This window comes from Lissotriton vulgaris, chromosome 8 (assembly GCF_964263255.1).
Source record: "Lissotriton vulgaris chromosome 8, aLisVul1.2, whole genome shotgun sequence".
Taxonomy (NCBI): domain Eukaryota; kingdom Metazoa; phylum Chordata; class Amphibia; order Caudata; family Salamandridae; genus Lissotriton; species Lissotriton vulgaris.
Window position 1 is genome coordinate 1,217,024,853 of NC_141696.1, and position 14,642 is coordinate 1,217,039,494.

General features: G+C 42.2%; 1 protein-coding gene across 7 annotated transcripts in view; it reads right to left on the reverse strand.

The window, feature by feature from the left end:
* Nucleotides 1–14,642, reverse strand: part of NBEA (neurobeachin) — a 1,820,918-nt gene that overhangs the window by 99,719 nt on the left and 1,706,557 nt on the right. For all 7 annotated transcript variants that reach the window (XM_086935110.1, XM_086935108.1, XM_086935109.1 and 4 more), the window contains one exon: nt 9,912–10,104. In XM_086935110.1, coding sequence (XP_086791236.1) covers nt 9,912–10,104 — 193 coding nt within the window. The remainder of the gene's footprint in view (nt 1–9,911; nt 10,105–14,642) is intronic.

Here is a 14,642-nt window from a genome sequence, read left to right on the forward strand (position 1 = left end):
CAACTAGACGACCACCCAGACAAATTACCAAACTGTCTCACCGAAATTCACGGGTGGATGTGCGAATCGTCATTGAAACTCAACGGTTCCAAAACCGAAGTGATGCTCATGGGTAAACAATGGGCGACCATCCCCCCGGCGATCTGGCCAGACGTGTTTGGGGAAACCCCTACCCCGAAACACGAAATCAAGACCCTCGGAGTCTGGCTAGAACCCGACCTCTCAATGAAGACTCAAGCGGCCAAAATGGCCGGGACCTGTCTTGGGCTTCTGCGGACTATCCGCAGAATCTTTCCCCTTCTACCGCCCGTGTCCAGGAAACTACTAGTTCAGGGCCTTATAATGTCACGGTTAGACTATAGCAATATGGTCTACCTTGGTGCGCCGGAAACTACCTTAGCGAGACTGCAAAGAGCCCAGAATGCAGCAGCTCGCCTAATCATGAGCGTACCTCCAAGAGTATCCGCCAAACCCGCTATTAAGGCTCTGCACTGGCTCCCAGTCCGCCAAAGGGTGGAATTTAAAGCCATGTGCACGGCCTATAAACTAATCAATGGCTCGGGACCTGCGATCCTCAGCGGCTTGGTCACTCCTTACAAAGCACCCAGAGCTCTACGGTCTGAGAACGAGCACCTGGCCAATATCCCCAAATTTAAGAGGACACGCACCGGAGGTCGACGTTTCTCTGTAAAAGCGTCCACTGGATGGAACTCCCTCCCACGCTCCCTCAGACTGGAGCCCAGTTACCTGACGTTCAGGAAAAAACTTAAAACCCTCCTGTTTCCTAAATAAACCCTTCGCCCTTATCCCCCTCAGCAGGATTTAATCTTTATAGCGCAGGGATGCCCTCGGGTCACCAGGCGCTTTACAATTTGCTAAATAAAAATAATAATAAATCATCTTTAATAATAGGGTGGGGGAATTCATTTTTAGGGTTTGTGGCTCAATGTGTTTAATTGTAGAGTGGGGGAATTAGTTGGGGAGTTTGGGGTTAGTATACAGGGGTTGAGGTTTGGGGTTAGTTTTTAGGGGTGGGTGTTTGGGGTTAGTTTTTATAGGGTGAAGGTGATCGAGATTGTTTTAAGGGTGTGTTGGTAATTGTATATTTTTTTATGGTGGGGGAATACGTTTATTGTGTGTGGGTAATCGTGTTTAACTGTAGGGAGGGGGTAATTAGTTTTTAAGGGGTGGAGGGATCAGGGTACCAGATGGAAAGCATTTTTTTTAACATGCAATCCTTTGCCACGAAAATTATGATAAAGGAATGCGTGGTAAAAAAAAATGTGGTTTTGGACGAGGTAGTGGTTGCGACTTCATTGTTAAGGGAATCGTGGTAGGCAAACTCGTAGTTCGAACATAAAACCTCTTTCAAAAGCACCTCCGCATGTAACTTGGTATGTAGCATGCAGAGTGACAGGTCTACAGTAAACAGAGGTTTGATTGTCCATGGGTCTCATAACTTCCTGGATAAAAAAAAGCATATGGGGAGTTCAGATGTTCCAGGGTTGTAGCAATGGATACAAGCAGCCGCCCACTAGCAGAAAATAGAAGGGCATTTTAATGTTGGAGTCAGTTAAATCGGGTAAAGCCCCAGGATAAAATACCTGGTAATCTTTTAAAACATGACTTGAATATTTGGGGTTTTTATATTAACCATCTTTGTAATGGTATAGCAAATTTTGAACCAATTCCAAACCTGTTGAAGGGGGCGGAAATAGTCACAATTTTTAAAAAGGGAAACAGACATGATCCGGCGAATTATCGCCCCATTAGTCTGATTGATATCCCACAGAAATTATTTGCCAGGCACTTACTTTTTCGTTTATCGACCTGGATAGAAGACGTGGATTTACTTTCAAAATTCAAGCTGGGTTTAGAAAGAAGACCAGTACCATTGACCAAGTCTTCAGGTTTTTATGTTTGTGCTGGAAATACATAACCCTAAGGAAAGGTAGCCTATATATTGCATTTGTAGACCTGAGGGCTGCGTTCGATTTGGTACCCAGGAGCAGCCTTTGGGACTGCCTGAGAGACTATGGGGTACCAATCGAACTGCTTGTGCAGATAATTAGGCTACACAAAGGGAATTATGCTAAAGTGCGATGGGGGTCAAGGGGAGAACTTACCAGGGAGATACCAGTGAAACTGGGGGGGTACGACAAGGTTGTGTGTTGGCGCCCACCTTGTTTACACTGTATGTAAATGACATCCCAAGCTTCCTGGAAGGTCAAAATGATTCCCCCAAGCTGGGTGGGGAAGTGATACCTGCATTACTTTTTGCAGATGATACTATCTTAATTTCGCAATCCCCCAGTGGCCTTCAAAACTTGCTGAACTAATTCCATTCGTACTGCACTAATAAGGGACTTGAAATCAATCCCAGCAAAACGAAATATATGTCTATTAATTCCGTAAACCCTTTAAAAAGAATCTAGAGCTGAAGGGCCAAAGATTAGAATATGTACATAGTTTTAATTATTTAGGTATCACACTTGACTCAAAATTGACTTGGAAGCCGTAATTGGAAAAAAATAGACTACTCTGATCCAAAACTGTACTCCAATTACAAAGAAACATGGAGGGAGCACCTCTAAGGCTGTTTCTCCAGCCATTGAGGTTTTTAAATTTAAGGCTCAGTCAGCTGTCTTGTATGGGGCAGAACTTTGGGGACCATACTGTAAACGTAACTTTGAAATTGGAGAAAATAAATTCATTCGTAAGTTACTGTCTTTACCCAACAGAACCCCAATGCTTCCAGTATTACTCGACCTCAATCTAAAACGTATTGATAGTCTTGCTGTATTAAGCCCCCTTCTATTTTGGGTAGGGATGTGGTCAACGGTGGAGCTTTTACATTATAAAAGGGGTTTGCAAGAGATAATGAGTTTTGGTCTTCTAAAAGCCATTCTGTGGTTTTACCACTTTTCGATCTGGTTTACAAAAATAGGACTACCACATTATTGGGATGTACCCTCCGACTTGACTATGGCATGCAGTAAGGTTGTTAAGTTATCCTTCTGGAATTATATGAGCAGCACTTTTCAGCATGATTCCAGTTTAGGATCCTTAACTACATCATTTCTCTTGCTCAAAGATATACCCCGATTCGAACCACTGATGGACGAGATATGCCCACAAATTGCCAAATCATTGTTCCTGAAATTTAGATATGGGGATCTACAAACAAATGATAAGAAATGAAAATGGGTTAGTAATCGTAATGATCAAGATCATGACAAATGCACTTTTTGTAAACATTTGATTGAAGTCAAGTAAGATGATGTCCATATTTTTATCTTCTGTCCCTTATATGACACTCCTAGAAAAAGATGGATTAAACTAATCTGCATTGCCTTGAAAGTAAGGCACTGCAGAGAGGCAGAACGTCTATTGAAGTCTGATAACTCACAACAGGTGTTTTTTTGGGTATCTAGATTTCTCGCCTGTGTGATGGTCATTAGAGCTAAAAAGGGTTTGAAACTGTGATATCTTTTATTCTTTTGTACTATTAGACATAATTTGTTTTTACATTTTTCAATTGTTAAAATTTAACCCAGTGATTAATTTTCCAAATATTTAATCTTGTGGGTCAATTAGGTATTACTTGTCATTGCAAATTAGTAATTTTGAGGTGCATGATTCCAATATTTTATATATAAATTATTTTTATTATAGAGATTTTAACTGCTTAAATATTTTTTTATAATATTTATTGTATTATGAATGTATTGTTTTTAAATGTAAATATATGAAGGATCTGGGTGATGTCTTCCGCCCAATCCACTTTGACAAAGAATGCTATCGCTAAGATTTGGATGGAAATGTGTTATATTATATTTTATGTACTTTTATGGTCTAAAAAGACCGAAATAAAGTTAATTGAATTGAAGGGCATTCAAACCTGAGTAGGTCACTTCCAGATCTCTTTTGGTATATTGCTGCCACCTTGTCTCCTCAGTGACAATAATCCTTGAGACGGTTCTGCGGTTTCACATGCACTGCTATTTTAAGGTTATCACAGTGGCCATGTCCTTGTGTTTTACTTTCTTGTACATGCACTAGGAGTTTGTTTGTAAATGCATGTTACAGACATTTACCATTCATTTGAATATGTGAAGCTTCTGTTGCTCACTGTCCCTGAGCAGTGTCCAGGAGCTCTCTGCATATGAAATCGAAACTAAACAACAAATGCAACATCGTGTGAAAGAAATAATCCCTGGGAGTGTAGTCTCCACTGTACAATTAAATTGAAAGATCTCAGTTGTACAAACTTGTAAAAGTTAAGATGCTGTAAAATTTGAGACTAACAAAGCTTTTAGGACATAGTAGAGCAAGCCACGTTACTGGCAGAAATGCTGAACAAGTAAACACATTGTAGTCTGAAGCATAAATACTACGTTTATTGGTTTCACTACAAGCCATAAGCTGTTTGCTGCAGGGCTATTCTAATTGTGCAGCACTATAAAAAGGGCAGGCAGCTCTCGTTCAGGGGGTTATTCGGTTTACTTGGTATTAGCCCTAAGGAAGCTTACGTTGGGATTGTTTTCTTTTCTTAGTAATGTCGTTGTGATGAATGCTTACCAAACCTTAACTGAAGCTTTCATACTTTTGAAGAACTTTCACTTCTTTTCTCAGTCAATGAGCAACGATGCTTAAAAAATCTGCTAACGACTCCAGGGTTTTAATGCAGACGGGCCTCTTTCGTTCCACAACACGTTTTCTTTTAAACAAGACGCTTTTACTAGCAAACTTTTGTGTTTTTTACTCTGGTTCATATAAGGTTACCAATTCTAGGGCTGTGTTGATCCGTTTGGTTTCCACTTTTTGATTAGGGTTTCTTCTTTAGACAAATATGCCTAATTACACCACCAAGAAAGAAAAACAAACAAGCAATTGCACATGTGTGCTACAAAAATGTTGAAGTTAGCTAACTATGCTTTTGCGGAGCTGTGTTATTTAGGGTTGCGCTACAGTAAGTACACTGAAACTCTGGGACGCTGAAACCACCTTAAAACTTTCCACTCGCTCCTTCTTAAAGGCTGAATCCATTCCAAGGATTTCTGAGCTGCCTTCAAACGACTGGCCGTGTCCTAGAAGAATCCACATTAAAAACCGCGACATGCTCTCTGTGATGACATTTCTGCCCCTCTTCCGGATCATTAAAGGGTATCCTTCATTTTATTATTCAAATGGATGGTTAAGGAAGTAATAGAGTAGAAAGGAGCCCTCAGCTACAGATCCCAGCAGAATTCTTTAAAATCGTACTAAACGTCTGGTGACCCTTCACCGTCAACTAAACCATCAAACTAATTCCACCCACCGTGCAGGCACCCTCATCAGAGCTAAAGACCACCTTGCAGGACATCGAAAGGCCACCTGAAGTCTGATCTTCCTGGGGATCAGGGTTAGGTGCTCTGCCTTCACCACTTTGGATCATAGGAAGCTGCCTCTGATGGGCTGGTCCCACAATAGGTTGATGGTGGTGATCCGCATCCCACTCCCTAGTCACTCTATCTGTGTCTCATTCTGCATCGCCTGATGAATGGCAGTGATGGAGGCAGGATGGCGATGGGAGAATGTGCTCTTCTGGAATTTCTGCCTGAATTCATCCCTCAGTGAAGATGGTCAACTATTGCTGGGGATCTCAATACCACCTACCACCATATCTCACATGAACACCTAGGATCTCTGTTCATGATCGGGTACCAGGACGTGTGTCCATCCACATGCCCTGGGAGGCAAGAGCCTTATGAAACAACCACTGTACCAGGCCCACATTTAACCGGAACTGCTGTGCCATTCCTACCTCTCAGCAGCATGTGTTAAATCAGCAATGGGCCCCACTCCGTCAAGGTCCAAAACAACAGGGCCAGTGGATGTTGTGCCATAAATCACACCTCTTGTCACAATGGCAGTGAATATTGATTTTGTTATATATAAAGACTAATGTCTAGACTGCATTACTGAAAATATCCAGAAGAGGATCTTACACAAAAACACATGATTCTAAGCAGACATCTTGGTCGCGGGTCTTCCTCTTTTCTCCATCTAGGCAATTGTTTATCATATTCATGTGTCGAGGTTTATTCACCTCATACAGTCACAAACTAGACTGTAGTTTTAAGAGGGGTTAGAGTGCTTATCAATTTTCAGTGCATTTATTTGTGTAGTCAAATAGTGAGCACTTTTATATTGTAAATTATATTCGTATGGTATGAGCTTAATAAATTCAAAGTTCTTTTATGTTACCAACTTGATTTTACACTGTTCTTTATAAACATAGAAAATTAGAACTTTCGGTTGTGAAAGAAACAAAAAAAAACTGCTTTGCCGTATGTGAAATGCTGTACTACCCACATGTGTCATTGTCCGTATTATATAAAACTGCAAATAAATACATTATTGAGATGTTAAAAAAAAATCGAGTTCTTAATACCTAAGGTGCTTAAGGGCACACTTTGACTAAAAGCAATGAAAGCCCTTAGAGGGATTTATGGTTCGATATTGTCCAATACAAACCTATAGCAGGCACATTCATGCGTGATATCCCACAGCTCTAGAAGCCTTATTTCAACATGTAAAATTGTTCAGGATAGCACTAACCGCAGTTTTTGAACAGTGGTATTTATTTCCACCAGCAGCATTACGACAAGAACCCATCTATAGTTATAACAATGTCGTACATCAAATCGGCTAGTTGGTGGTTAAATAAACAAATTGGGGATTGTGACGATGTAGTGGAATGTTAGTGGGTAGCAGATACAGGAGCAGACATCAATACCATAAATATCTCAGTGACATGTTGTGGGTGATGGAGTCTATTGCGTGGGACACTTCTGAAAGTTTGTAAATTCAATGTTCCTTGGCAAGGAGGTTGATTCTGAATTCGTCCTTAACAACCAGAGCTGTATAGTTTGCAGGTTTAGTGGGAGTGCATTATAGTGCAGGGGGAGAGGTCTGAATGCACATCAAGGTAGTGTGCATTAGGGAGCACAGGAGTGACGGAAAGGAGTGAAAAGTCTCAGTCGAGCACGTAGGCTGTAGAATATAAATGGATTATGTGGGCAAAGTTAGGAAGTAAGAGATTGTGAACTGAGATACATCGAAGAGAAAGGGACTTGAAAAGAAAAGTGCTCTCTTTTGCACATACAGCAGTCCTTCGTTGTGATGGTACCGTAGCGTGGGAAATTGTGGGGTGAAGTTGTTTTATTTGTCCATGTAGGATGGAGGAATACTGCAGAAAACTGATGATGAGCCTGTGGTAGTGTCCGAAGTAGTTTATCAGGTTCTTGGCGGAATGGTCTGGGTGATGTGGTCCTATTTTGGAGTTGAAAACAGCAGCTGATGCAGTAGAGGTATAGCATTCAGTTTGCTTCATTTGAGTGGCAAAGTGTACGTCAAAGTTCCTTCCTGAAAGAGTGGCGTGACAGTATCGGTGAAGGTGGATAAAACAGGAAGCGCTAGGTGAAGTTTGTATATGTAAAGTTAAACTTGATGGAAGAAAGGACCACCCAGTGGTGGATGGCTGTGACATAGGTCGTAATATTGGCCTTTACAGATAGGAGCAAATGGAAAGGACAAGATGATGAACAGGTAGTATGAGATTCCAAAGCAAGAAATGATCTTTTAATGTGAAGTCGGACAGAGAAAGTAAAGGAGTGGGTTAGTGATGGGGCCCTGAGGTACTGCCACAAGTGAAGGTTTGTGAGATTTGATGAAGGAGAAAGAGGCTATGCAAAATGAGTGGCCCCTGCAGATGCAATGCACTCTAGTCTAATGCCGCGCTGAAGGCAAGGTGGAGTGCTGCTGTAATGGGTACAGTATCAAAGGACCTAGAGATAGCTGGGAACATGAGGGAAGTTTGAATGGTTAGTAACAGGACAGGACGACAAAGTTCACTGTTTTACTTTAGCCGGAATGGCAGCACGATCTATTTCTCTGAAGCAGTGGGGATGACAGCCAGTGATAAGCAAAAGACCAAATAAAATGATGAATGAATGAAGTAATTTCTATAGCGCACAGCTACTCCAAGGAATGGCCCGGCACTTTTACACGGCTTCCTAAAAGAGAACTGCACTGAAAAGGGCGTCTCCAACACATCATCACTAAGCTCTGAATAGGAATGTTTTCAATTATTTAAAAAAAAAAAATGTCCTCATCCGAGATAAATCTGTGAGAGCGAAACAGAGAGAGAAACAGGGAGGGAGAGGGAGAGAGAGAGAGGGAGAGGGAGAGAGAGAGAGGGGGGGGGGGGGGGAGAGGGAGAGAGAGAGAGAGAGAAGGAGAGAGAGAGAAACAGGGAGAGAGAGAGAGAGAAACAGGGAGGGAGAGAGAGAGAAAGGGAGAGGGAGAGAGAGGGAGAGGGAGAGAGAGAGGGCGAGGGAGAGAGCGAGGGAGAGAGAGAGGGAGAGAGAGGGAGAGAGAGAGAGAGAGAGAGAGAGAGAGAGAGAGAGAGAGAGAGAGAGAGAGGTCAATGTTTAATTGGGAGGGTTTTAAGCTTAAAGTGGCTACGAGCAGGGCCGGATGCTTGATATGGCTGGGTAAAGAGGGAGCTGGCAGTGGTGTCTGCCTGGTCACAGAAGAGGTAAACGAGGAGATTCTCTTGTTAGGAGCTTCTGTGTTGCTGACGAAGTCGGGCATGGCCAGTACACTGAAGGAGACATTGTTCTACCTGCACTTTATACCTTGTAAATGTATAGTGGTGTTTTAAAAGACTGACCACGGTGGGCATTAGCAAGCACTTTATTAAACACTCTTTTGGTATTTCCTGCTTGGCTTACAAACTGAATGGATGAAAATACCCCCATCGGGCTATTTTCAACCCCCGCGTTTATGATTTCATGAAATGCGCATTCACTCTCACTAACATTGTCCATGCATGTAAATGTAAGAAGCTGCAGCTAGGATAACATATATAATTTATTGAACAAATATAGGTAAACTGTATGCATAATTTCCCGGCAAACATTTGAGTTTTACAGCCTTTTATATGCAAGGAAAAAAACGAGTCATCCAGCTTGTACAGATGTAATACTAAAGTAAGTGATTAGTGGGCACAAAGGGATTTTTAGCTGATGCGGGGATTCAAACACCAACTAAAGTTCGCCAACATTTGGGAGGTGATATCTGCCAAGTCCTTATTTGTGTTCATGAAAGTGTTATATGTAGGAATGCTAAATGCACTGTAGGGTAAGACAGGTCAGTTTTGGACAGTGGGTATGCTCACTAGCTGCCTGTCTCCCTCTGGTGCTGTAACACCTTCTCAATTGCCCCCTCCTCCCTGGTACTACCCAGCACGCGCATTGAGGTATACTTAATAGTGTCTAACATTATAAACGCAGACAATACTACAACTGTTAAGTCTGTATATAGCAGAAGTACCTTCTCCACTGCAGAAGATGGCTCTTCTATTGTGTACAGCAACAATAAATTAGGAAAGTATTTCTATTTCCATCATTTCTATAATGTCTGCAGCAGTACAGACGTAATAGAAGGACTGTTTTCCACATTTATAAAGACAGACTTTATACCACGGGTAATGGTAGCACGCTTATGGTGGCTGGGAAAGTGACAGTGGTGGAAATAGGGGACCGCAGCAGATGGCTACAGGGAAGGCTGAGCAGATCCTTGTGCCTTCTCCTGCAAGGCATTTAGGAGAGTAAGACATCAGTTATTTGACCGGTTTTCCCAAATATTTGGGGAGCCAAATCGTTCCTGAATTATTCCTGATTGCCCTGGGCAACTTTCTTGTGTTAAACTGTAAAACCTTCACCCAGACATAGTAATGAGTTACTAGCTAAAATACATGGGCAAATGTGTAGTTGAGCTAATTACACATAACCATGAAACAAAGTGCAATCTGGTGTCTGGGTAACAAAGTACAAGACAAAATCAGGTCAAGAGGTACATACCTACTGTGTTATGCCATCTATTTACTGCAAAAAGCCTGCTGCAGGTCACGGTTACCACGGCGGGAATGGTGAGGTGGGGAAGTGTATTGGCTGCCACATGCGTGACCGGCGAGTTAGATGGAAATTTCAGGACCATAATAACATCCTGCTGCATCTGATCTTTGAACATGAGTGGACTCTGTGGTAGGAAACACTGTTGAGTAGAAAGGAGAAGAAAACAGAAGGGACAACACAATTAGCAAGAAGGTCTCAGGGGAAACAAGGTTAAACATGAGCACACAGGCATGAGAATGAAAGGGCCAATGTTCTCGACGCACATCAGCACTGGTAGCATTAAGTGGTATAAATGAGAAATGACATGGGTACAAAGCAGGGAAGTTCGAATGGGGGCAGGTTGGGTCTTCTATATTAATATGATTGAGTAAGGAACGAGGAGGAAAGAACCTCTGTGATTGGCGATCATCAGTCAAATGGATTACTTGGGGCAAATACAAACAACCCTACACAACCTTTTGCAGTACTTAAAATTTAATTTTTTAAATAACTACCACAATCCCCAATCCAATGTTTGGAAATATATTTTTCCAATGTCAATGGCACTTTTAACGTATGAGATTTTTTTCTGTTCTCTGATCCACCCTATTTGCATACAGGAACTGCAAGTGAGGCATGAGGGCCCTATTCAGTAAAAAAGTATCGGTGGAGATTTAAATCCCTCCCTGTACATACTTATACTTTTTTTTGGTAGTCACAAACATTCTTTTTCATGCACCTGGAGATCTGAACCTACAGGTTTCAGTTGTGCTACGAGGAATATCATTTGACTATTCATGTCGGCAGTGGCCTGGCGTGGGAGAGGCCACAGGGGGCGGTTGCCCTCAATGCGAAATTCTTAGGAGTGGAACATTTTAAAAGATAAAAAAATTATACTACTAATTCTTTTTCTTTTAAAAATGTGTGCCAAGAAGTACTAACTGTCCACGCGTCGGGGGCGCAACACGTGCCTTGCCCTAGCCGCTGACAACCGGCGTTATGCCGCTGCATGTCGGCTCCTGTGCCATGTTCTACATAGCACAGATCTTTGCAAAGGGGGAATGGGGCCTCTTGTGCAAATGTAAAATCTGGGGATGATCTGTTCCCCAGCCATGCTGAAGGGGAAAATACTCAAGTTTGCTTGGAGTAAATCCTCCGGCTGCAAAAAGTGTTACAGAGGAGTCTGGGAAAGCAAACAAACGTAAATACTTGCCGGCATATCCAGACCATTTGAACTTCTAAGGCAAATCACGCCTTGGAACAACCACTCCCATCTATTTAGTAGGATTCACTACTGCACATTTCTTTCGCACTCATGGTGCGGATATCTGCAGGAGTAAGTGCATTTACACCTGTGAGGAATCCCTTTGCTAATTCCTGGCAAGAATAAAAAAATATTTTCTGGTGTAATCTTACGTTTATGACCAAAAGTACCTTTGTGGACAGGCCCATTATGTTCCACACCATCTTGAGATTTCACCAGTGAAGTCTTGCCACACATCATTTTTCAAGATAATATTTCAAAGCGGCACTCACATTATACCAACTGATGTTTAGCAGAGAGAGATTTTACCTGATGTCTGCTAGAATTTTTTTTTTTTTTCCTATGGGCAGCCCATTTCAGAGCTCAATGGTTGAGGGAAATGTGGTATGCAACATCAACCAAAATGATGCGGAGGAGCACAGGAATTCAATTAAATATATATTGTTTACACTGATAAATCACAGTCCGAAAATTCAACTGCATGTGATTTCCTTAACACGACAGAGTGACAGGGTGGTACAGCAAGGTATTAATTGAAGAATGAGAAGGTCTACAGTCCTTCAGTACAAAGTTCCTGAATTGAACGATTTTAGCTGCATTTGGGAATTACAGGCATTGCATACCATGAGGAAACCGGCCTCCTCCAAATGCTTAGCTTACTCTTACCGTCTTTTGAATACTAGTTGGGCCAGAGGCGCAACCAGAGCCAAATTTCGGGGGGGAAGGGGGGGGGGGGGGGGGGGCGCTAAGGAAAAATTTCGGGGGGGGCTGAACCTTTCATCCGTATGCAGAGTGGTGCTGCAGGCGCTCTTAGAAGGGGTGAAACAACTGGAAAGCCTAATTACCATGCAAATGGTCTTTTAAAGACCTGTTAAACGTTCGGGTGCGGCTCTGTGTGTGCCCGGGATCTGTCTCATCCCACACACGACGGGGGGGGGGGGGGGGGGGGGCTGAAGCCCGGTGAGTTCAATGGGTGTTGCGCGCCAGAGTTGGGCTCAGAAATATATTTTTCTTTCCAGTAGCCATGTGATTTTGTTGGAATAGATATCGCTTATAGCCACATTGGTAACATTAGTATAACCTGGCTCAGTCACACCTCTTGCTATAGAACCATGGTTATGCTTTTATTAAAAAGTAACATGAAACAAATTCAAACAGACATTAGCAAAGCCAATAGTTCTGGCTGTGGCTGTCAGTATTCTGGCAATTTGTGTTTTGTCATGATTTTAGGAAAACTTTATTGTTTGGGATTATGCCGGGCCCATATCAATATTTAAAAAATGTTTTGGGTAAAAAAACACATTTCCATAGAAACCTCCATCACAGAAAGGAACTACTTTGGGTGTGGATGTGTTTCCTGTGGATGTATGGCATGCTGCAACTTGTAGTCAAGTCAGCCAATGGCTGAAGTGGGCAGATTTATTGCCCCTTAATGCAGGCTTGAGTGGGTGGAAGAAAAAACATAATGACGCCAACCACATACTAATGGATGAAGTGTGGCTAAAATCCCTATAAGTAACTATGCTATACACATAATTTTAGTATAATCAAAAGTTCTTGGATAACACACACCTAAAAATGTCAGTCTAGCATTGGCTGCAAACCTGTTGCCTTTGAGAAAGAAAGAAGGAAAGGAAGATGGAAGAAAGGAAGGAACGACAAAGAAGGAAGGAAATTAAAGAAAGAAGGAAGAAAAGTGAACGAAAGATGGAAAGAGAAGGAAAGAAGAATGAAGGAAAGAAAGAAAAAACGAAAGAAAGAAGGAAAGAAAGAAAAATAAAGAGAAAATAAGGAATGAAAGAAGGCAAAAGACCGAATAAAGAGAGAAGGAAAGAAAAAAACAAAAGTAATAAAGAGAAATGAAAAAGGAAAGAAAGAAGGCAAGAAACAAGAAAGGAGAGGAAAAAGAAAAGGAAATAGAAAGAAAAAAGAATCACGAAAAGCAAGAATGAAGGAAAGAGAAAGAAAAAAGGAAGGAAATAAAACAGGAAATGAAGAAGGAAAAGCAAATAGAAGATAACTTAATACATAAAACTTTCAAATGGACTCAATCTGATCGGACATACACTTAAATTGCAGCAGTCAGAAAAGTAAACCAATCCAAAAAGATGTTACAACAGCATTGGCAGGAGATGGGATCCGATAATTAAAGAATGTGAATCCGAAGAGTTCTGCTATCACATCAGGTTCTAAATGCAAAGGGAACACTAAAGTGATATTTATAAAGTAAAAACAAAAACACTGGTACTGATGGGAACTAACTTGTGTGCAAATGTGTTCCTAGTGAGAGAGTGTAAAAAAATGAGTTTTTTTGGGTGTGAGACCTGTTCAAGCAGCAACCACAATCTTCATCAGGGTGAGGCACAAGCCAACCCTAAATTAACCTGTGCTCAATCCTCTCGTAGCTTGGGAGAGAGCAGCCAGGCTTAACTCAGAGGAATTGTGTAAAGTATGTGTGCAACACTTCAAACAGTTATAAAGCAATAACACCACTCAAAAAGGATACCACACCGCATCAGACAAATAGACCTCTCTTTAATAAATAAAACAAGACCAAAACAAAAAATATATAATCAGTATAACCGGAGATAGGCAAGTTTAGAGATTTTAGTAAAAATAGCTCCATAAAGCGCCTAATGTGAGTATCTGGTCACGCCTGACCATGACAAAGTCAAAAGTTCAAGCAAACTGAGATGGAGTACAGGCCAGCGATAGGGATCCACTGAGCCCAGCGGAACAAAGTACCTTAAAACCTGCTGTGCAGAACATTGCAAGGATCTGCATCAAAGATGAGCTGCACAGTTAAAGTGATGCTTTGGTTCCAAGATGCAGCGAGGCTGCGGAGTGAGGATCTGTGTCATTGGTGAGGATCCCATTGACGAGGCTAGCGATGCAAAATCCGGCGTCGGAGATCTGGTGTGCAGTCAGGGTGATACGTTGGTTCTGATGAGGTGCGAGGCTACAATGCAGAGTCCGGCGTCGTCGTCGAGGCTGCCATTGATAAGGGATGCGAGGACTTTTGCTGAAAATGTGTTGCACAGCAGCAGTTCTAATGGGCTGCGCTGTGATGCCGGTCTTTGCAAAGGGTCCAATCCACACAGCAGCAGAGATGCGTTGGCTCTGCTCGGGTTTGTCCGCGCAGCAGAGAAAATGCCTCGGTTCTGCTGGATCAACAGAGAATGGCAGAGCACCTTAAGCTCACTTCCAAGGGTCCAGGACTTGGGTGCAACACTAGGCAGGATGGACTTACAGATGCCAAATTCCTGGAGAAAGTGCAAGGTTGTTGGAAGCCTGTTGTCCCCCTGAGGCTTCAGATCAGGAGGCCAGCCAACTTGCCCTTGGAGTCACTTTTTATTCCTGGTTCAAGAGATGCAGGTTAAGTCTTTCTCACCCAGGCAAGAGCACAGGGGGCAACAAGCAGCAGGCCAGGACAG